The 24,751-nt window shown below is 38.4% G+C and overlaps 2 protein-coding genes across 2 annotated transcripts; one reads left to right on the forward strand and one right to left on the reverse strand.

Annotated features, from left to right (window-relative positions):
- Positions 1–6,576: 6,576 nt before the first annotated feature.
- MRPL32 (mitochondrial ribosomal protein L32) lies at positions 6,577–11,581 on the reverse strand. Its single transcript, XM_012646900.1, has 3 exons — positions 11,443–11,581; positions 9,159–9,340; positions 6,577–7,121 (listed from the first exon to the last, which is right to left on the reverse strand). The coding sequence occupies exons 1-3, from the start codon at positions 11,570–11,572 to the stop codon at positions 6,867–6,869; spliced, it is 567 nt and encodes a 188-aa protein (XP_012502354.1). The 5' UTR covers positions 11,573–11,581; the 3' UTR covers positions 6,577–6,866.
- A 190-nt stretch (positions 11,582–11,771) lies between these two features.
- Positions 11,772–22,357, forward strand: PSMA2 (proteasome (prosome, macropain) subunit, alpha type, 2). Its single transcript, XM_012646953.1, has 8 exons — positions 11,772–11,875; positions 15,868–15,944; positions 16,655–16,787; positions 17,616–17,738; positions 18,529–18,610; positions 20,094–20,167; positions 21,932–21,989; positions 22,077–22,357. The coding sequence occupies exons 1-8, from the start codon at positions 11,835–11,837 to the stop codon at positions 22,191–22,193; spliced, it is 705 nt and encodes a 234-aa protein (XP_012502407.1). The 5' UTR covers positions 11,772–11,834; the 3' UTR covers positions 22,194–22,357.
- Positions 22,358–24,751: the final 2,394 nt, after the last annotated feature.

The raw sequence follows: 24,751 nt of genomic DNA on the forward strand, positions 1-24,751 counted from the left end.
GAATGAGAAAGTTTACTGGAAGTAATTTTTTAAAAAGTTTCTAAGAATTTATCTTACCTATTGCTAATTTTTGCCCCCTATAAACCTATGTTACCTCAAAGTACACACTTTGATGTCCCTGGTCTTTGCACTTTGGAAGATGATATCAGCAAAATTAACCATTAAGCTTTTGGGACAACACATGACATATGACACCGACCATTAAGTCATCAATACATTGGACTGAATGGAATTATTTGCTTCATTTAAATCTAGTGGCAGGAAAACAGGAAAAACAAAAATATAGATGGAGCTTTGGTGAGTGCAGATTCAGAGACTTGGGTTTCTAGGCATGTTCCAGAAAAAGTATAAAAATGAATCAGGCTTCTAGGGTGTTGCCCTAGGTCTTCCTCCTGGCTTAACCTTCAGGTGTTACAGTAGAGGATGCATTCCTCCTTCCAATAAGAGCAAGCCCTGGGCCCATCCTCTCATTAAAGAGCTGCACTAAAGACCCCCCCATCTCTCTCTCTCTCTCTCCCCCTTGTGTCATCAACAGCCTCCCTTTCTACTAGATAATTCCCATCAGCATAAATAAATGATTTTCTCTCAGTGTGCAGTGTGAATGCGCACATCGCGTGTGCAAACACACACACACACACACACACACACACACACACACACAGGCACACACTTGGCCCCTTAATCCCATATCTTCTAGTTATTGGCTCATTTCTCTACCTCCTTGCAGAAGAAAACTACTTTTGGAAAGAACTATCTAGGAGCGCTGCCCCCACATCCTCAAAAAACATCTCTTTTAGCCCATTCCAACCTGGCTTCTGTCACCAACACTGAAATGAAGCTTTTGTCATCTCGCAAGTGAATTCCGTTTGCCACGATCATTGGGTACTTTCCTATCCTCATCTTAATTCACCCCCAAGCAGCATTTGACAGAATGGCTGGTTTCCTCTTCTTGAAATGCTCTCCTCTTCTGGGATCTGTGGCACGACAGTCTGATGCCCGACATCCTCACGTCTGACGTCCTCCTCAACAGGCTCCCTCTCCTCGGGGCTTAGTTTAGGGTTTTCTTCTCTCTTTTGAGTACTTGCCCTGGATAATCTCATTCATTTCCACGGCTTTAAATACACTCCATCTGCTGACTGTTTCCAAATTTACATACTCACATACCCATTAGCCTCCTTGCTGTCTCAGTTTGCATGTCCAATAAGTATTTCAAATCTAGCTTGTCAAAATGGGTATCTTCAGACGTCGCCACATGCAATATATACATGTAATGAAATTCAACTCGTACCCCCTAAATCTATTAAAATAAAAAAAAAGAAAAGAAAATGAGTATCTTGAGTTTCCTCCACAATTTGCCTTTACCTCTCACGGGCTTCCTAATCACATCCCCTCTGCTGCTCAAGCTAGAAACCTGGGAATTATCCATAGTCTCCCTCTCTCTCGCATCCCTACAACCAAGTCCTATCCATTCTGTTTCTGAAATATACATCTCAATTTCCTTTAGTTCTCTGTCTGTCCTCAGCCCCCATTCTGGTCTGTGCTACATCATCTCTAGCCTAGATTGCTGCCAGAAACCCTCAGCCTATCTCCCTAGATCCGTTCTTGACATTCCTTGCATTCTCCTTGCAGCATCCCTTCCTATCACTCCAAACTGAATGTCACTCAGGACTTAGGACATGTTTTCAGGTAGAGCCAAAAGGAGTTGCTTATGGATTTACATGGGATGAGAAGAAAACAGAGAAATCAAGAATGACTAGGGTTTTGCTGGAGCAACTTGACTTTTGTCAAGGTGGGAAAGTTTGGGTGAGATACAGGCTTGGCTGAAGCAAGTAAGGGCAGGGGCGTCAGCTGTTCTGTTTGCGAAGTGCTAACCCTGAAATGTCAGTGAGTCAAGCAGAGTGTGCTATAGTTGGACAGAAATATCAGACATATTTGTTGAATAAATAAGTGAACCAAGCTAGGCTATCAGAGAAGCAAATCTGGGGAGAAGGATTTAGAAAACTTGGTAAGCTATGATGTGTTCAAGACTTACGTGACGTTCTAGTGGAAATCTCATATTATTTGTAACATGGGTCTGGAGAGCAGTAGGAAAATTCCACCTGGAGGCGTAGATCTGAGGGCCGTAACTGAGAGTTTAAAATATGGAAAAGAGGCCGGCAGTGGCTCACCCCGGTAATCCTAGCTCTCTGGGAGGCCGAGGCGGGTGGATTGTTTGAGCTCAGGAGTTCGAAACCAGCCTGAGCAAGAGTGAGACCCCATCTCTACTAAAAAAAAAAAAAAAATAATCGGACAACTAAAAATATATAGAAAAAATTAGCCGGGCATGGTGGCGCATGCCTGTAGTCCCAGCTACTCGGGAGGCTGAGGCAGGAGGATCGCTTGAGCCCAGGAGTTTGAGGTTGCTGTGAGCTAGGCTGATGCCACGGCACTCTAGCCCGGGCAACAGAGTGAGACTCTGTCTCAAAAAAAAAAAAAAAAAAAAATATGGAAAAGATAAGATGGCACAGAGAGACTTCTAGAAAATTAAAATATTTTCATGTCACATATTTTATTCAAAATAAAATTAGTTTTACTGAGTGTGACAGAGGAAAATGCTGAGTGTCATCCCTGGCTTCTACCCACTAGAAGCCAGTAGCACTCGCCAGTCCCCTATCCCCACCCTCAGTTGTGACAACCAAAAATGTCCCTAGATGTTTCCAAATGTCCCCTGGGGGAGTGAAGGGAATGCCCATAGCTGAGAACTACTGGATTAAAAGAATGTCAGAGAAAATTGGTGCTTCCTTTTAGCCACTGAAATGTTAATATTGGGGAATATTGGAGAAATAACTACACAGCAGTAGCATTCTAAGCTTTTGTCCTGAAAAAATGGCTCTTGGAAAGGACTTTATAATTAGACAAACTGCTTGTACCCAAAGGTGTAAGGGTGGAAGAGAAGAGGGTCAAGGAGCGCACACTGAGAGAGCAACACTGCCCCATGGGGCGGGGGACGAGAAGCCCTGGATGCAGGGATAGGTGAGGCGCAATTTTGTTAGCAGCCTTCACACGGTGTCGCAGACGGCCCTTTCTCCCCCGGCAGTAATCCTGTCTGCTAGCCACAGGCTGATGGCTTTGGTGGAAACAGATGATGTTCCCAGCATTAAGGGACCTGACGGTTTATTATTTCATTTGAGAAGACTCTCAGTGCAATTCACCTGCTGCCCCCTAGTGAGGCTGCTCGGTGATGCCTAGTAAATTCTGGCAGTTCCTGACACTGGTTTCAAGGCTGAAACCGTCAAGCTGGCTCTGAGCTTGAATACCAGGGTCCAGGAGATCCAGCTGTTGGCCCTCTGTTTTTCCTCCCTCCTTGCTCCAAATGGCATCCCTAACAGTCACTAGTGGTTTCGCAAGCGTAGAGGTGAACGCACAGGCGGTCAACAGGGACAGCAGAGGAACATGGGCAGAGTAGCACAAAGGCATGATCGTAGCCAGGAGTGTTGTTAATAAGGTAAAGAGTAACCCTGCAAAGAGTGGACCACGGTGTCCCACTGAGCACTGAGGAACAGGCTCTCTATTTGCCTTAGGTGCTGTGTTCTTGACCCCCTTTTCCGTAGAAACCAGTGACACACAGCAGCTAGAAGAGACACCATCCGGTCACAGAGGCACAGATTAAAAAGTTATTCACTAATATAGACGATGAAATGACACTGCTCCATGAGAGTTGCAGTTGAAGACAGAGCATCTGTGTTTGTGTGTGTGCCAGGAAAAGACACACTACTCACAGTAGAGTACCTTAACACAGACTGAGAAATATTGAGGGGCAAATCCTGTTCCTGAAACATACAACTGCAAATGGGAGGGTGGAGGCAGGGATAGAAAATAGTTCTCTGCTCACGCCTGTAATCCCAGCACTTTGGAAGGCCAAGATAGGAGGATCACTTGAGGCCAGGAGTTCAAGACCAGCTTGGGCAACATAGTGAAACTCCATCTCTACAAAAAATAAATAAAACAAATAAATCTCCCAATCTTTAAAAAACTATTAAAAAAAAAAGGAAAATACTTCTCTGTGAAGCGATCCCCATACCACCAATGTTCTATAGGCCCCTAGTCTTTGTACTTCCTTGAAGAAATCTTAAATTTAAAAGTCACACCACACAAATTATGAAAAACATTCATATTTTAAAAGGATCTATCACAATTTCTTTAAATTGGGGTCAGCCATAGTGCACCTAGAATACTTTTTGGTTTATCAAGAAAAAATATGTTTAAATTGCATAAAGCAAAAATCTTCATGTATGTATGTGCATGTGTTTCAAGAATGAAGGTTTCAAATAAAGGAGTTGGAACAGAGAGACGTGACCTGACCTGTTTTGAAAGGATTCTGGCTGCTGTGTTGAGAACAGATCACAAGAGGCCAAGGTAGAAGCAAGATCAGTTGGCGGGGCACTTGAGTATTTTAGACAAGACGATGGAGGCTCTGATTAGGGTGGTAGCTGAGCAGGAGGTGAAAAGTGGTCAGAGTCTAAGTTCATTTTAAATGTAGAACCAATGGGTTTTGTGGATTTGCCCGCAGGTTGAAAGGGAGAGGTGGAATACCAGATTCAAGGACAATTCCCTCCAAAACAGCCTAGTAAAATGTCTCAACATCTTCATGTTATAGGGGGCGAGTAGGGACAGGGAGTTAATTTCTAATGTTCAAAGCATGAATGAATCAGTTGTATAAACGGCTTAATTCAAATTCATGATGCTGTTTCTGCAATTGTAAAAACTGGAGGTATAAAGTGACAAAATGTATAATAAAGCTAACTTTGAGGGGACAACTCCTTCCTTAAAAAGTGATAAACACTCTCCTTTATGACATGCTTTTCTGACATGACCTAGACATCTGGTTTTTTTATCCAATAACAAATTGCCTAATTTGGGGATGCATTTAAACAGAAAACAGTGACCCTGCCCACATACTCTCACCATGTCTGCCTGTACATACAGCCTTTTGTCTTAGCTCGAGCTGCTCTAAGAAATTACCACAGGCTGGGTGACTTAAACAATTTCTTACAGTTCTGGAGGCTGGAAAGTCCAAGCTCAAGGTGATGGCAGATTTGGTTCTGGTGAGGATCTGCTTCCTGACTTGCAGATGGCCTTCTTCTCTTTGGATCTTCACATGCCAGAGAGCAGAGAGCAAGGCCCTGTGTCTCTTCTTATAAGGCCATCAGTCCCATTCATGAGGACTCCACCCTATTTACCTCCCAAGGCCCCACCTCCTAATACCATCACACTGTAGGTTAGGATTTCAACATATGAATTTTGGGAGAACACATTCAGTCCCTAACATCAGAGGACAATTTGTTACCTAGAGGTACACTTTGCAACTTCCTTATCAACTGATGATACTGAGTAGGCAGTCGACTATCCTCAGGTATGTAGTTAGCCTTAGTGTCCGTGAACCACTGATTTTACTGCAAGCACATCTATTTTAAATTCAACACATGACACATATAATTTGTCAAAGTTAAAAATAATTATCCATGATCACCTTAACAACATGCAGATAACTATTAATAATTCTGGAATCTCAATTTTTTTTTTTTGCTTGAATTGAGCTAAGCAAGAGCTGTTTACCGGGATTCCAATACTTTGGAAGTTTTGCATTTACTGAACTGCACTTCAGTGTATCATTGGTCTATACTGTACCCCATGAAATTGGTCATTCTACTTCTAGGAATGTTATAATAACATGGATCACACCATTACACAATCCTCATTATGAAGCCCCTTGGGAGAAATGTTTCTCAGGCCTTAGTACCAAGATACTAATATACTTTCCAGATTGTTTGTCTTATGGAGACTTATCCATGTAAGTGAATGCTCCCTCCTTCCAAAGAAAAGAAAGTTCAGAGATGAATTTACAGGCTAATATATAAGTGTTCAGGTTATTGTGGTATGCATTTTTGTTGTACATACATCCCTGGGCTTTACCTTATCTTGTCTACCAATTTTCCCCTTTAACTCCCTTACTTATCTGTGCTTTAATTAGCTATCTCACCTTTTTTTAAATTTTGCATGAGGAAGGAAACAAAATAGCAAACCTTGGGCTCAAGGTAGACAGATGAATGGGAGAAGTAGAAGAAAATAAGAAATGAACTTCAGAAAGTTAAGGCTATTGCTACAAAGAGATTAAAAAAGATACAATGTAAAATAAATATACTAAAAGGGCACACTAGAAGGAAAATACAAAGACAACAGCCTTAGCACATTTTGGTATACTGAGATTTGCTCAGATCTCTTTACTAAAAATCTCTCCCAAAACATAAGCTATCTAATATATTCTGAATGTGATTTTAAGATAAAGTGTAAAGAACTACTATCATAAGTAAATTAGCATAATATGTTCCATATAAAATGAATTCTTCCAAAGGCAATTTTAATTTGCTGAAACAAAAAACAGAACAAAACCTTTTCTTACGGTCACAACCACCACCTTAAAAAACAATACCAAGAATTCAAATAGCCTATTTCCATGTGTTACTTAAATGAAAGTATTTGTGTTAAGTGATGCCTAAAAAAAACCCCACTAACAAACAAAATCAGAGCACATAATTCTTGCTATGAATTTTAAATTTTTTCTTTTATTTTTTTTCCCGGAATTCTATGTTTACTTAAAAACTTATATGTAATAAACAGATATATTAATCCATTGAGCCTTTGCATAAACATTTTCAGAATTTACTCACAATATACTATTCAAATTATCCCACATAAAACTGCTTATAAAGAATGTTTTAAACTATATTGATGATTTAAAAACAAACACAACATGAAAACAAAGAATCTTCCTTTCTTTTAGGAAAAATGTTTTACTGTGAAGTTAGCCTCTTTTAATATCTTTGGTGTCAATTCTGGGTGAACCAGGATGGTCGCTTCCTGGCTCGTTCAATGATCCTCTTGCCCTGATCTCGTTCAGATGGCGTCTCTCCCGTGTACAGAACCACAGTCTCTATGGTGGGAGCCTTAAAAGGGCCCCCTTCTTGCTTCTTTATCTGTTGTCGGATTTCTGCTGTCTCCTTGCGCACCTTCTCATAGCAATAGCCACACAGGATGTGTTTGAGTTTCAGGTGACCACATTCAGGACACGTGTCTATATTGTTCTTTAAAACAACAAACAAAAACATATTTTAACAAGGGGCAATATACACAAGTAATCACTGACAGGAGTGATGCTTACACTCTAACCTTCTGGAAGGTTCAGGCTATATGAGGTCATATACCATCTAGTTCGATCTCACTTTAACAGGAAACTGAGGACAAGCAACATCGAGTTTGAACTGGTAGAAAAATTGGAACTAGAACCCAGGTCTACTAACTTAGAATCTAGTACATTTTTACCTAAACACAGCAGTCATATTTATGTAAAAAGATTCTCTATTTCCCCCAACTCAAAATACTCAATATCTACAAAAGGATCCATCAACACAATGGGGTCATTTATATAGTCAGCATCTTAAATAAGGAAAGACAAAATTCACTTTCACTTTCAAACTATCTGGGGGAGGGGGTGGAAAACAAGATGATAAGAACATTACAAGTTGGCTTCCTCTGCTTTATCACAGTGTAATTCAAATTCCTATACAGAATACAGGTTTGGTGTATGGTGTGAAAACTCTTTTACATTACAATTTGAGGACATTGTAGTAAGTTTTTATATGTCTATCCAACTTGAACTATAAAATAAAACAATTATAACCTCTAAAAGACTTTTCAACATGCTATGAAGGTAGATTTGAAAGGAAATATAAAGAAAAAATAATAAACAGGAGCATGAAAGGAGCTTCAAACATTTCATAAGATTAATATACTAACATTTATGAGACAGATAATGAAAGAATTTTCTGAAAGAAACAGAACCTTGCACATTAGTGGTCTAACCATATTCTCATTTTACTCCACTATACTGGAAATTAGATCGCGCGTCCAAAGAAAGGTATGAAAAGATACAGTCCGTTGGTCTTCTTTTCATGATCAAAGCACCCAACACTATATGTAGCAGAAAATTTTCAAGGAAGAAAATAAATGCACAGGACAAGAGCTATTTTGTTCCCTTAGAATAAATGCAATCAGGGAAGGCATGTAATAGTTCATTGCATGATCTCATTTAAGCCCTCCTGACCAAACTGTATAAATTATTTTAAGTCATAAGTGATGAAATATTTTTCAGTTCCAGATTTAAGTTCAGCTCCAACCATGACTCATAATACTTCTGGCTTAAGTTCTACTCTAAGGGTTTGGTTTAATGGTGAATGTGGAAGCTTATGAAAGTCAATTCTGTTGCGTTTCAGCTGTACAGTACTGCTGCTATGGAATGCCATGAAGTAAACAGTAACTGAAATCATAGCTGTTAAAGCCATATATTAACCAATTGGAGGTAATAAACACTGTAATTTTTCTTCTTACTAGACCAGCGCAGACAGTACATCCATGTTGTGGAGGAGGGGAATACGGAATTTTGAGGACAGGGGCACACAAAGAAAATTAGACCACTAGAGCTCAAACCCTGGCTCTAACACTTAATAACTGTGTGACCACAGGCAAATTCTTTTTGCCTAGCGATTTGCTTAGCTTTCTTTATCCTAAAAGTGAAGAACATGGTATTTGCTTTGGAGGGGTGTTGTGAAGAGATGATGAGATTTAATACACATAAAGCACTGAGATACATCATAGACACTTAACAGATGTTAGTTATTTTATTATTTATCTCAAGGTTTTCCTTCACAGTCTTTACATGGTAAACAATAAAATGAACATGTAAGGGCTAGTAACACCCAAGATCAATATACCTACTGCTTCTGACTTTAATTCTAGGCTCTGCCATAGTTAGGATGTTTATCTGTTTGTAGTCCAAAAATCACACAGCTCAGGCTTGATACAGCTCACAATTCAAAAGTCATGTAGGCTATTCACAGCCTAGTTCTCTGTCCAATCTCCAAACTCCTTCCTTGACTGTGTTTCTAACATTTAGGTTAGAGGACGGTACACATACATAATGAGAATATTGTATTTAATTTAGGCCAGAGGAAAACAGACATATAAGATCTGAGAATAATATATCCATAGGCTGTGTGAATATAGCATAAGGCTATCCAGTGGTGGACTTGAGGAAAAGCACACCCACAAAATCAACACATTACCTTAACTTTAATAAGCTTTCGAGGGTTTCTTCTCCTACAACGGTTAACTTCAATGGTGCGTCTGTTTTTGGGAGCTGCCATCCAAAAGATACTATCCAAAAGGCTGGAATTCTCCTTACTTCCACTTGCATCATTTGCTGGCTCTGCAAATAAGACTGGACCCTGGACTGCTAATGCTGGTCCTATAAAATAAAGCATGGAGATACAGAATTGGTTTCTAGCTTCTAAATGATTATTTACAGATATTCTCCTTAACAGTCAACAATTAAACACACACACACAGAGACGTATACATAGATAATTTAGAATATTACATCCAATAGACATTTAACAGGAAACCTTAGCTATTAAAATATCCTAAAGTGCATACAACAGGCAATTTTTAAAAACACAAATAGAATTTCTTCTTAGTGGAAACTGCTGGGAAATGAGATCAGTGAAATTCTATCAAGAGTTTCTCACCTCATAAAATACAGGACTCAAGGGTTTAGTAGTATGAATAAAAGTTTGATTAGCACATAACTTAAACAAAACAAACAACAACAAAAATCACTCAATTGTCTACATTCTACTTGGTAGGCAGTAAGTACCTAATTAATTTACAAGTAAATCTAAGACCGAGATTCCCTAAATGTACCTCTGTGACCTGCACTGAGATTAAGTACCAACTGGACCTTTTTTATTATACTCAAACTGAGTGAGCTCCTTTATCATATAAGCCTGATAGCCCTCTCAAGTCACTTAGTTCTTCACAATATTTAATCTTAGTTTCTGTCTGTTCTCTAAAGAAAAGAGCTAGCTCATCACCGCTTTGTATATTATTTATGTGACTACCAAAGTTTCACTTTTGTTCTCTAAGTTGCTTATAAAATCAAACAGATACCCTTATCTTTGCCTTGCTGTTCCTCAGACTTGCAATACTTATTGATTTGAGGAACTCTGTAAAAAGTACATAAAGTTTTCTAACACTTAACAACTGGTATTCCTTTTCAATATGTCTAAAAGTATTGCTAAGCATAGCCCAGTAGTTAACAATAAAGGCTCTGGACTGCCTGCGTGACTTTTGGACGTTCACCTACTATAGACGAAACGTGGAGAAATCTAACGGGATTGCTGTGAAGATTATCCCAGAAGTACATGCAGAAAGGTTACTTAGCACATTGCTTGGTATATATAGTGGTATATATTATATTTTCTTAGTATATATCTCTGTTCAGTCTGTCTGGGTACTATCACTTTTGGGATACTGAGAAATTGAGTAGGATGTAAATGTCAAAACAGTGACAGTTTTAACATTCAAAATACTTCCACTTAAAATTAGTTCCCCGAGGAAACACAGGAAGCAGAATTTATCTGAACAGAGCTCAACTACCACCACAGTCGACAACAAAATGCATTCCGTGTGCATCAGGGGGTGGGAGGACTGGAAACAAAAGAAAACACACATCGAGAGTGGCAGGCCTTGATGCCAAGTGATAACTGCAGAACTGTCCTCACAGGACAACTCTGTCCAAACCCCTGCACTAAGAGACCTGACCAAACTCTAGCACCGGTTCTAGCAGCATAAGGCCGTGTCTCTAGGATGACTTCGGACCCTGCCTGAGAAAGCTCAAGGCTGCCAGAAAATTTCCTCTTTATTCCAGCCCAACACACACTGGACGACAGACCGCTGAACTCCCTTCCTTAGAGCATTTACTAAAAAAGGCTTAAAGTTCTAAATACGTCTCCTGCAACTCAAGGACCCGAGAGCCATTCCTTTGAAATCTAATCATCAGGAAGGAAAGGGCCTGTCTCCCAGTCTTTATGTTGGAACTCTAACTTCGATGATTATAAGCTAGCAGACACTGCTGGCTAATTACATTTACACTGACCGACCCTTTTCACTTCTTTAACTTTGAGCCTCCGCACCCACCTCCCCCATTGTCCCCTTAAAAACGTTTAAATCACCTCTGCGCAAAACAGAATGGAACTCAGCTCTTTGCCCTACCGGTGGTAGTTACTGAATAAAATCTGTTTTCAGAACTTTAACTAATGGCTGGCTGTATTTATCTCTGACACAAGTTAAGGCGCTTGGGTTACATACTGTGTACGAATGGGGCATAAGAAAGATTTTTTTTTCCAGGGGAGAGGATAAAAACAGCCGTATGTTCTTCTACGTAAATGAATGTCATGAACATCCCCTACACGCAGCCGCAGGTCAGAACGGGCTGATGGCAGAGTGTGATCTGTGTCTACCACGATGTCTTCATCCAACCCCTCCCCAACCGAGACCTTCTCTGCCTACCCCACGGAGGACTGGGAAATCCTGGCCGACTCTGCTGAAGCTTCCGCTGTAGCAGCTCCCAACAGTTTCGGAGGAGTCCCCGGGAGGCCGGCCGTGGCGGAACCACCAGCACCAGCATGGCCAGCACCATTTTCCTCGCCGGACAATGACACCCACAGCTCTCCAACCTCTGGCCTGTGGGAATCCCGCCCCTAATTCGAGCATGCGCACAGACTCAGAGTCGGGCAAACCTTTCTCCTGGAACCACAATACCCAGCATGCTCTTGGAGCGGCTCTGACTTTTATCCAATCAGAGACAGAGAGAGAAAAGTAAAGGAGAGGGGCGGAGAAATGGAAAAAAAAACTGGCCGCAGTGCGCATGTGTCCGGATGTGCTAAGCTCTCCGGGTAAAGATGGCGGAGCGCGGGTACAGCTTTTCGCTGACTACATTCAGGTAAGGAAGGGGCCCCGAGGTCCTCCGCGTGGCCGAGGTAGCAGGAGCTCCGTCGACTTGGTTTTTTTCCGTCCTGACATCTGGCTTGGTGCTTCCGTAGGGTCCAACATAGAATGGAGGTGGAAATGCGGCTTTGCAAAGTCATTTGCCGGACTGGCCCGGGGGCCCGGGAGCATCGGTGCTGGGAGGCCTCAGGGATCCGGGGCGAACTTGGGGCTGCGGGACCGGGAGGCCCCTAGCCAGGGATTCGCTTTCTCTTTGGAAACTAGAAAAGAAGGCAGTTTTGGAGTAACCATCTCTGGGTGGCCCGTTCAGAATCCGAGATTTTCTTCCTGGCCCGAGTAGACATGATGCGGGAGTTTCTGAAACTCGGAGTCTTGGTCAAATATGTGGGGTTTCTTTTTCTTGGAAAACCCTTAGTTTTACAATTAGGTCGGAGTCTCGGTCTCCGTTTGGCACTAGTGTCTTTCAAAACTTTCCGCTTTCGGTTTCTTCGATGCGCGTCTTAGCATGAGACGCTTACGGGCCGGGCGCAGTAGCTCACGACTGCTATCCCAGCACCTCTGGAGGATGAGGTGGGAGGATCACTTGAGCCCAGGCTGGAGTTGGCGGTTACAGAGAGCTATGATCCCGCCACTGCACCCCAGCGTGGGAGACAGAGCAAGATTCTGTCTCTTTAAAAAAAAAAAAAAAAAGCAGCATAGGACTAAACAAATGTAAGTTCTGATCATTCAGTTAGTTTTTTGTGGGCCCTAAACTATAGGCAGTAATTTGTGTTTTGGCCTTTTTCGGGTGGGGGGAGCGGGTATGTTTACTTTAAGATTGTAGGCTTTTCTATTAATAGACCAGGGATTAAAGTCGTATGTATTTTTCAAAATGTAGTTGAGGTGAACCATCGCGGAAGAATTAAAAAATCGACCAGGAAAGGATTCTGATTTGACCATTTTTTTAAGGATCAGTAATGCCCTATTTACTTCAAATGTCGTCCTGTCTGGCAGCTGAAGGCAGGCTAGTTCTAATTGTTGAGTACTTTCTGTGTAGGCGCAACTTCACCTACTCCATCTCTTTCCACAACCATGTATATGTTATCTCAACATGTTACAAATGAGCTAATCACAGCCTGCACAAATTAAATAACTTTTCTGGGATCATCAGGTGAGTAGTCGAGTTGACATTCAAACTGGGTTCTTTCTGATGACAAAAATTAATACACTTTCCATTACATCATGTTCCCTTCTTGAAGTCCAAAAATATTTTCAATAAGAAGTTTCAATAAGAAACTGGCAGTTTTCAATAACAAGTGAGAGTATGTAACAGTTGTAGGGGTTTTTTGTTTGTTTTTGGTAACCTTTGAATGAAATTTATTTAATTCAGCAATAAAAGGTCTCATTATCTACAATGGCAGAATACTATGTGCAAGGTAGTCACTGTTATTTGTGAACAAAGCAAATGTGGTCCTTTATCTCTAAGAAAGTGTAATCCTAGTGGAGTTGAAACATGAAACAACCATATACCATCAGAGATTTATAACCAATATCTTCGTTAAAATAAACTTTTGTTTTTTAACATGATGGATTCAACTCTGTTGTAGATAAAAAGAAAAAAATTGTTTCTAGACTGTTGTAATCAGAATTAAATTATTAATGGTAGAAGTGACTAGAGATTAGATAGGATAAAAAGATGTTCTTTTGTATTACATTTGGTTGGGGATATTGACAATAAATGAGTAAACAAATTGGTGTCTACTAATGAATTCTGGAAAATATTTTCTTAGGAATTTTATTAAAAAGAATAGAGTGAAAGAAGGAACATAACTTTAGATTGGGTAGTCAGGAAAGGCCTGTGCTTGGGGGTTATTTTTAAAACTGGAAGATGAAAAGGGTCAGCTATTTCAAATTTAGTAGTAAGGAGAGTTGTGGACAGAGGGAACAGCATGTGTGAAAGCCCTGAAGCTGGAAAGAGGCTTGAGCTCTAAAGGAATTAAAATGAGGCCAATGTGCTGGAGTACAGTGAGCAAGGAGGTAATGTGGGTGAGGGCCAGTGCAGGGCCTTGTAGGCCAGAATAAGGAGTTTTTATTTTAAATGAACCAAGAAATTATTACAAGATTTAAGTGGGATGACATGGTACAAAGGTAAGTCTGGCTGGGGGTAGCAGTAAGAGTGAGAAAGAGGAAAGCTAGTTAGAAGGCTGTTTCAGTTATCCCACGTAGAGATGCTGATACTCTGGAATGTGGTAGTGGCATTATTGAATACGAAGATGGTTGGTTGCTCAGCAGGTTCTTGTGAGCTTTCACACAAAAAGATGGCAATGGTAAAAGCATGTATGTACAGGTGACTCTGGGAGCAGAGAAAAGGTAACTTAAGTTTGAACCTTTAAATGTTCCCTAGAGTCATATGAACTAGGTATTGAACAATAATTGAAAGCTGGATGGACCCAGAAAGTCACGATATGATTCTTGAAATAGTGACCGTTGAAGGAAAAAAAAAATTCAGCCTAATTTTTAAATTTTAACGCCAATGGATGCTATTCTGCTCAAGTTAGCTAATTATGTCAAAAGTCTTTAAGCTGTCACCTTTAGGTTTATTTCTTAAATTGGTCTAGGTGTGTCCCTATCAGCTAAGTGATTGTGGATTCCTAGTGCCAGGTAATGTGCCGGAATCAGAGCTTACACTTTTTTGAGGAAGATAAATATTGTAAAGATAATTAAAATATGATGACTGTTAGCCAAAGAGGAAGTACAGGACATCATAGGCATGACTGGGGATTCATCCTAGTCTGAGGGGTCATGGCAGCTTCCCTGAGGATATGACATTTCTACTAAAGATTGAAGGATGACCAGGAAGCAGTTCACCAGGCAATAGAGAAATGCATTACAGAGGGATTCACTTGCCAAAAAGGTTTTCGAAGTCTGAGAATAGTCTATGCGTCTGGAGCAAAGTGGGATGGTGTGAGTTGAAACTTGAATGACAAAGGAAGTATTCATGATTGTATAAAGAGAAAATGGGTGGCCTTCTGAAATTTCAGATTATCTTTTCTGTAGTGGACACTTGATAGGGACCTAGCTGTGTCACTTTGGACAGATTACTTTCATTCAAGGACTTTTTCTTTATAAAGTAAGAAGGTTGGACTGTGATGTTTATAATGATTTTAATTCAACTACTAGGTTGAAATAAAGTATAACCTAAAAGGCCAGTTTGGGACTAGTATTTGGCTACCAAACCCATGGAACCAGATCTGTTAAGTATAACCATCTAATAATGGCTCCCAGATATAGTTTTATACTACATAGAGATACTTTGTTGTGAATGATTATCTAGGTCTTACATCTTAGACCATGGTACTTTCTAAAAGCTCTCCACATGGAATATATGCTGCTGTTTGGTTTTTAAAAGACACATACATGTATTTAATAACATTACTGTTCAGTGTTTGACTATTGCTAGTTTTGTGGTAGAAACTTTTGTAGACATTACTTCATTTAGTCATCACAGCAAAACTTTGAAATAGGTACAGTTATCCCTCAGTATCCACAGGGGATTGATTCCATGAACCCCATGGATAACAAAATCCAGATACTCAAGTCCTGAAGTTGGACCACAGGCAGAACCCGCGGATATCAAGGGTCAATTGGAACTATTAATGCTATAGTACTATAATTCCCATTTTACAGATGAGAAAACAAAGAAAGCTAAGTGACTTGCCTAAAGTCACAAGATTGGTAAACAGTGAAAAGAGGCAGCCGTAATGCTGCTCCAAGTGGCAGACAAAAAACAACCAAAGGAAAGAGAAATTAGTGCTCTACTCTGAATATGCTCAAATTGCCTTGTAAACTTAGTGTCTGTACAACTTCATGATAGATTTCAAAGGCCAGCTATTCCTGGGGATTTGATTAATGGGATTGGACCTATATATCTGCCTTCACTCAGAGATGTTCCTATAATAAATATTTGATGATATGTGAACTTAGCAAATACCTGTGTTTCTTTTTAAGCCCATCTGGTAAACTTGTTCAGATTGAATATGCTTTGGCTGCTGTAGCTGGAGGAGCCCCTTCAGTGGGAATTAAAGGTAATTAAATGCTTCATTCATTTCAGATGCCTGCTAATAGTTATCCTAATTTTTTTTTTTGAAATTGATCAGTAATTCCTAGAGCTGTGACAGCATAATTTTTAACTGTCCTTTTTATTGATTTACAGTGATTTGAAGTTTAAAGAAAATTTTTCAAAGTAAAGATAACTTCTTTAGGTTATTGTCTTTCCCATTCAGAAAACTGAGTATTCTTTTTTTCCCCCATTGATTATATCAATCCTCTCTGGTAGTTTTTATCTTTCCTATAATTTAGAAAAGGCTAATTATAAAATACAGTCTAAAGATATTATAATTGTTTCATATCCCAGTACCCCTTAATAAAAGTCTATATCATTTATTTTAAATTTCATGTTATAAGAATAGTAGGCCAAGTAGGTAGAAATCCATTATTTTAAAACATGTAAACTCTCAGGTATCCTAGAGTACTTTATGGAAAGTTGTACAGTACCTTTAGCTGTAGGGATTTTTTTTTTTTTTAGTGCACTATAAGTGACCAGTGAGGGAAAAATTGATTTGGTGTTCAATGGTACTTCCTTAGGTAATTTTGATACAGGACTCCAAAAGAAAAGTCTTTATAAATTAGAGGAAATAACAAAGGAGTTTGGGCTTAATGCATCCATAATTAGAAAGCTATTAAAACAGTCTTTAAATAATTAAACATTCAGGTCTTTTTTTTTTTTTTTTTTAAGCTGCAAATGGTGTGGTATTAGCAACTGAGAAGAAACAGAAATCCATTCTGTATGATGAGCGAAGTGTACACAAAGTGGAACCAATTACCAAGCATATAGGTTTGGTATACAGTGGCATGGGCCCAGATTACAGGTACTTTTATACTATTTACAGTTTTCTCACCATTTCGTGACTTGATTGTAATCTGTACTTTCAGGAGAAAAATCAAGGGATGTTTTTTTTTTCCTTTAGTCTTATAACTCCACTTTTTGTTTGCTATGTTTGACAATAGCAGCCCCTTTGACAGCTGAATTTAGCTTGCCTGTATGGGTTACTTTAAGGATGCAGTTCCCAACCCCCAGGCATGGCCTGGTACCGGTCTGTGGCCTGTTAGGAAACAGTCTGGCATCACTGCCTGAGCTCCATACCACCCCTCTGTCCCACCTGTGGTCTGTCGAAAATTGTCTTCCATGACACATTTTACATTTTTCAAGTTATAAGTAGTTTCTTACTATTTCTTAATCTCTGAAGGGTACTCTTTGCAGTGCAGGCGGACAGATTAAGGTGATCTGTGGAAAAGATTGAGTCAGTGAGAAAAATATGCCCAGAATCTTGTGTGCTCGTGTGTTCATGTGTGTGCATATGTATGTGTTGGCTGGTGTGAGATCTAAAAAGACAGGCTGCCTTTAGGGTAAGGGGGACAATCTTGAAGAAGCCATGGAGGGAGATAGAGCTCTCATTTTGAACATTAAATCTGTTAAACTGACTGGTACCCTAATCCCTCATTTCTTCCTTGCCCTGTTCTTGTCTGTCTCTGTTGTTCAGCTCCTCTGTGATGCTGAACATGTGATATTTGAATTGACAGCTGCTATTGAAGAGACATGTGTTAAACTTGTGCTGTAGGTATATAACTATAGAAAAATGAGTCTTTAGGTAATAGAGTGTCTTAATTTTAATTAAATCTTATTTTTTCCTTTTTAGAGTGCTTGTGCACAGAGCTCGAAAACTCGCTCAGCAATACTATCTTGTTTACCAAGAACCCATTCCCACGGCTCAGCTGGTGCAGAGAGTAGCTTCTGTGATGCAGGAATATACCCAGTCAGGGTAAGTTGCTTTTATTGAAATGTGCCATGTATTGGGGAAAAAAGGATTTTAAAAGAGTAGATGTACAAGTAGATGGCAACATACTATTCCTATACTTGCCTAATGAGTGGATGAAATTACTATGATGAATGTTTCTAACCTTAACTGGATCTAGAATATTTTCTTAAGGAAAAAAATATGAATGTTTTCTTATTCATATAACAGCTTTTTTGCAGAAAGCAACTTCTAGATATACAAAGTCCTTTTGCCAATGATTAAAACATTTAGGGATAGACAATCATTGCTACTTCCAAATTTATCTTTCTAATGAGAAATGATCATAAGCACATGATGAAAGCAGTAGCTCTTTGATGCATTTGTATTCACTTCAATTCCAATGTCTTTTTTTTCTTTTTTTTCCCCCTCCTCTGTTCTGAAGGATCCAATTTCTTAAGTTTTGGTGTGGATGAGATAGTATAAAGGTAGCTGTTGATAAGTAAATCTAGTGGAAAAGCTACATTAGTTGAAGGTTTTCATTTTGTTAGGATACTAAACATTACTCCACGCTTACCCTAATGTCTTTAGGTGTCACTCCATTTAATCCCAGATTATTTGACTGCTGTTCCTCATTGCCATAAAGAGAATTAATTTTGAATTGATTCATTCAGAAAGTTGTTAAATACTTTTTAAGGAACTTATAAACCTAATTCAGTTTACCTGATTATTTGCTTTACTTGAGAGTACTAATAAGTTCTGATTTGAGGATGACTAACCTTGAAGATGCCAAGTAATTTTCATTTCCTTTCCACAGTGGTGTTCGTCCATTTGGAGTTTCTTTACTTATTTGTGGTTGGAATGAGGGACGACCATATTTATTTCAGTCAGATCCATCTGTAAGTATCATTAGATGTATTTGAGGGATTTGTTAAAAGTATTTGAATATCTAATAGAAATAAAAGCCATCAGAGGGACGGTGGAGGAAGGAGCGAAAAAAAATTACAATTACAATTTAGGAATATTTTCTCTTTTCCTTTTTCATTTGGGCTTTAGAAAGTATGTGCATATTTGCACATTTAGAATTTTGGTAGTTCAGTCTTCTGATAAGGAAACTTGTTATTTCTGCCCTCTGTTCTTCTGTGTTCATGAACTTCACATACTGGAATGATTTGTTGAAATAGTTGTTATCAAATCTCTTTAAATCTATGGAATTTTGTTACTTTGGAAAATACTGCAATTAAAGGTAGGGATCTGGAGAATAGTGTTGTAGTCTTTGCCATCAGTTTAATCTTGGGGCTGACTTGAGCGTGACTATTTTGAATTCAGTGTTTTATGTCACCAGTATTTTAAATGAATTGTCTGCTCTAAAGCAGAAGATTGACATCTGAATAGATGTTCATAAAGGATAATACTATTCCACATCTGTCCCATTTGCTATGAGAACCTCAAGAAAAAAAATCAAGATTAGGCAATGATCTTTCATAGTTTATGTATTATTAGATAATTGCACGTTCACTCAGTGCAAACTTTATGATCTAACCTTATAACCTAAGATGGCAAAAGAAAAATGTTTTGGTTGTTTATTACTTAGAAGAATGAGTATATTTTGGGAACATTGATAGTGTTATAATACTCCATGTCTGAGCTTCTGAAGCTAAATGACAAGCCCTCTTACCTTCCTTTCCAGTGGGTAGCAAAAGCCACCATCTCTGGAATACTGGTTTCATCTTTTGCCCAATTTTTCCCTGTGGTATCCAAAAGGCGATTGTTTCATTTTAAAATACATTTTTTATGTTTCTTTTGGTATTTTTTCTATGTGTATATGTATGTTTTTCAACATATGAGACCATGTTATGTATGACATATTACTGCTGCTTTTATTTCACCTTAGATTAAAAATATCAAAGCCTTTGAATATTTTTAATGAAAATTTATCTCATTTTAACTTATTCACTAATGATCAAGAGTTGATCACCATTTTTTCAGATTTATATGAGATTTTTTAGATCCCATTACTCTTGATTATTTGCTTCAAGTTAACTTCAGTTTCTTTTAACTGGCTTTTTTACCTAATTTGTACAATCTGTACAGTAAATTACATCATCAACTTATCATCAGTCTGATAAGATAAATACCTGAGGGAACCATCACCACAATCAAGATAACAAACTTTTCCATAACCTCCAAACGTTTCTTCATGATTCTTGGTTTTCCATTCCTCTAACATTCTTAAAAAATAGCCTATTATATAACATTTCCCATTCCATTCCAATAGTATTCTGTGACCCTAGAAGTTAGAAACTAATTACAGAACTAAAAAATAAATGGCAGGGCAGCATAATTCTACTAATGGTTCTTTTCTTCTCCCTTCCTGATTAGGGAGCTTACTTTGCCTGGAAAGCCACAGCAATGGGAAAGAACTATGTGAATGGGAAAACTTTCCTTGAGAAAAGGTAGGCTCACTGTAACTAGATTCAAACTAGATGCAAACTGACTTTATGTTTATGGTTTTTGGTGCTCTGTAAATAATTAATATCATGGGTCTAAAGAAATTTATTGTATTACTCTGTATTTGAATCTAGATACAGATAAAAGAAACAACTTTCCTCCGTCCTAGTTTCCTAGCCTTCAGTATATTAAGAGGCAATATTCACTTCTTAAGGACTTCTCTTTCTGTGTGCTTATGGTTGTTTCCTAAATGTTTTTGGTTTTTTATTTCATTTTTCTTACCATTTTGGGGGGCAGGATGTAAAAAAGAACATTGAATATGAAGGAAAAATTGGGGAAGAAAAATTCTCAAATGATTTAATGATAACTGTTTACATTATGATGGTAAAAAAATTGGGGACCCAAATACCTAGTGTTGAAGGTAGATTAAATATATGACGTATATGCTTTTAATTTATGGGGTACGTGTGATATTTTGATACCCATATACCATGTGTAATGATCAAATCAGGGTAACTGGGATATCTATCACTTCAAACATATCTTTTCTTTGTGTTGGGAACATGTAAATCTTCTAGCTGTTTTGAAATATACTTTTAAGTTGTCAACTGTAATTTCCCTACTATACTATCAAGTACCAGAACTTGTTCCTTCTGTCTTACTGTATTTTTGTACCCCTTAACCAACTTGTCTTCTTTCCTCCCACCCTCCTTCCCTTCTGGGCCTCTGATAATCCCATTCTACTGTCTACCTACATGAGATCCACTTTGTTAGCTTCCACATATGAGTGAGAACATTTAATATTTTTCTGTGCCTGGCTTATTTCACTTAACATAATGACCTCCAGTTCCATCCATGTTGCTGCAAATGACAGGATTTCATTCTTTTTTATGGCTGAATAATATTGGAAAGTTTTGTAATTTAGATGAATCCTCAGTACATTTTTCATATAATGTTAAGTTTATTAAAAATCTTAGGCCTAGAATTAAATGATGAACAAATAATCTTAGGATCTTAGCATTTTCCTTTTCCTTTTACATATTAATGAGTCTTCCAAAGATTTCACATGTTATAACATGTTATGGACCAGGTGCAGTGGCTCATGCCTGTAATCCCAGTGCTTTGGGAGGCTTAGGTTGGGAGGATCACATGAGGCCAGGAATTCAAGACTAGCCTGAGGAACCTAGCAAGACCTCCATCTCTACAAAAAATAATAACAAAGAAAAAAATTATCCAGTGTGGTGGCACATGCGTGTAGTCCCAGCTATACAAGAGGCTGAGGCTAGAGGATTACTTGAGCCCAGGAGTTCCGGTCTGCAGTGAGTTATGATTGTGCCACTGTATTCCAGCGTGGGTGACAGGAGCAGACCCTGTCTCTTTAAAAAAAAAAAAAAGGAGAAAAGTTATGTATATCTTATAAGAACAAATGAGATTTTAGCAAAGTTTGGATTTTTCTGCTTTATTTTTTAAAAATCATTATAATATTGCCACCACATCCTATTTTAGAATATTTATACTTACAAAGTTTCCTTAAATAAACTCATTTTAGGATATACTCTCTTCATGATTTGGGGAATTGAGCACCAGATAATTGTCAATTTCTTATTTGGGGATAGCTATCTCCATGCGGTGACTAAAAGAATGTGTAATTTAGTATTTTTGGGTTGTTTCATATTTTTAAAAAATAATCTTATGTTGTTACTATCATTGTATTTAAACAGTCATAAAGAGTGTAAACAATGCCATAGTCATTGTTTTTTATTCTTTAGATATAATGAAGATCTGGAACTTGAAGATGCCATTCATACAGCCATCTTAACCCTAAAGGTTAGCTCAGTATTTAACAACTGGATTTATAATGATTTTATAATTAACTGCTTAGAAAATTGACCTTTTTTCCTCCCTCCTTAATAGGAAAGCTTTGAAGGGCAAATGACAGAGGATAACATAGAGGTTGGAATCTGCAACGAAGCTGGATTTAGGAGGCTTACTCCAACTGAAGTTAAGGATTACTTGGCTGCCATAGCATAATAATGAAGTGACTGAACAATCTGGAATTTCAGATAATCTATTTACTTAAACATGTTTAAAGTATGTTTTGTTTTGCAGACTTTTTGCATACTTATTTCTACATGGTTTAAATCGACTGATGTTTTTAAAATGACACTTATAAATCATAATAAACTGTTAAACCCTCCTTCTAGCCTTTTAGAAGTTAGTAAAATTTTGACAGTTATTTCCTGCTTTTTATCACAGTTGATTTCTGGAAACTACATTGCAAAACAGAATGATGAAATCACTTTTTAGTTTTCATGCAGTTTTGGTTAAGTCAAGTATTATTGCGCTCTTCACTACCCAATGCTGCCTATGTTTCTGTAAAGTAAAATGCTGATTTGGGTAAACATCACTGGTGGGAGAATCTGCAGACTTTCATGGATTCATGAGACAGGATAGGAAGCATAGGTGTTTTGGGGCACCATTAGGTGTGGATCAGTGAAACCCTAGAGTGCTCTGCGTGATTGTGCTGGAGCTTTTAAGAGTGCTAAGTCAAATAGGTCTCCTATGGGAGGTATATTATATAAGTAAATAAACAGTGGTACACTGGTTCCTGTCAGCGTCTCCATTACAAGTAGGCAAACATATTTAAAAGGAACCCCCTAGATTGTACTAGACTTTTTAAACTCAAGGGTGAACATAAGTGCTGCAAATAAAATGCTAATACTTAAGTGTAAAAACTGTGGCTTAAGGCTCTCATTAATGTAATTTCAGTGTAATCAGAACCTCCATTGTAAATAAGGTCCCTAGAAACAAGGAAATAATGGGGTATCTGAACTCTGCTTTCATATGTGAAGGCATAGTGCTTAGTTTTGTTTTGTTTTTTTTTTAAAGTCATCTTAGAATAAAAGAAATCATGCCATTATTCTGGTTCACAGAACATAGGGAGAGTTTATGGCATAAGCATTTTTACCAACATGAAGAGATCATAGGCAATTCCATGATTTCACTGTAGCTCAAAAGATTTTGGTTAAGATTTAGCCAAGTGGAAAAGAGCTTTATTTTGGAGCATTTTGTCAGGATTCCTAGTTCTGTTACCTGCCATCACTATAACACCTGTATCTTGGTTTTAGGTGGCAAAAGCATTATCGGAGATGGGAGATGGCAATTTGATCACTTGTTTGAAGATGTTTGTCTTGAAGCCCTCATCTAATAATCTCTCCTTAAGGGCTCTTGGTATATTGTGACTCCAGCACACTAGAAAGCAAACATAGTAGTAAAAAGGAATGGTCTTTGAAGTTAGATCTCACCTGTCCCTCTTACTGGCTAAATGACTGTGCAAGGCAATTAGAGAGATTTTTAAGGACTAAATTTGATAATGCAAGTGAAAGGCCTGGCATGGTTAACGGTTAAGTATTCTGTCAGCTGCTGTTCAATTTGCTTAGGTCTTCTCTGATGTCATGTCCAGTATTAAGAGACCAGAGGAATGTCAAAATTCTACAAAGGGAAAATTAAAGGCATATGAATTTACGACAAAAGGAAAGAGCATGTAGATTTTTACTGAGTGTTAACAGAATTAGTCCTACAGGGTAAAGGGAGGAAAAAATAGCTGAATCAGATTTGATCCAGGTTCAATTTTCTGCCTCCTGCCCCCATTAAATGCAAAGCCCAGTTCCAATTTGAACTGCCTACAACACTTCTCCCTTTGTTTTCAGTTTATTCTTCTCAAGGGACTTAAGCTGTTCCCTTTTGTCCCGGGCTTGGGAAAGTCAGTTCTTGTAGCAACCAATTGCATCCCTAAACATTCCAAAACTCTTGAATCATTTCTAGCCTCTATTCTAGCTTTTAATCTTAAGTATCATAATGTTCCCAATGTTCACAGATCCTCCCTTCTTTTGGTTTAGTTTGTAACTTCTCACCCTTAGAAGCTTTTGTTTCCACTTGTTCTATCCTTTCTCTTTCCCAGTTCCTTACCCAAACATGAATTTAAATTTGTAAAATGATTGGCAATGAAACATGGAAATGTTTAAAATTCACATACATGAAGGCAGGAGGGAGTTGGAAAGGGGAGTAAGGAAGAAAACTAATACAGAGCTTTAGAATTATTGAGTACTGATACATTGGGTATCAGGTCATAAGGGAACATCAAAGGAGTTTTCATCTGTTGCTCAGTAGGCTTCATAGAATGAAACTGCCAACTCAATATTTAACCTCACCCCTTTATCAGGTGTCTCCTTGCCAATGGAGGCAAACCCCCTGAGCCCATTGTAAAGAAGAACAAACTGATGTTCAGTGACTTGCCCAAGAACATACAGGGGTTGGTAATTCCCTTGGATTAGAATCCCAATTTCCTGAAAACCAGTCCCGGGATCCTATATTAATATCACATTGCCTCACATGTTTCCTTTAATTTAGAGCTTTTCTCTCCACCTGCTCTCCAGGAGTTTATAGAATGAGCAATATCTGACTGCCACATAAGTGATAACTTTGTAAGAATGAGCATATTTTCAAAGTTTGTTAACTTAACACTTTATCAAAGGCCATGTCCCTGAGTTATACTCCCTGAAAGCCATCACTTTAACTTTTTTAGGTAT

Source organism: Propithecus coquereli, unplaced genomic scaffold (genome assembly GCF_000956105.1).
Source record: "Propithecus coquereli isolate 6110/MARCELLA unplaced genomic scaffold, Pcoq_1.0 Scaffold252, whole genome shotgun sequence".
Taxonomy (NCBI): domain Eukaryota; kingdom Metazoa; phylum Chordata; class Mammalia; order Primates; family Indriidae; genus Propithecus; species Propithecus coquereli.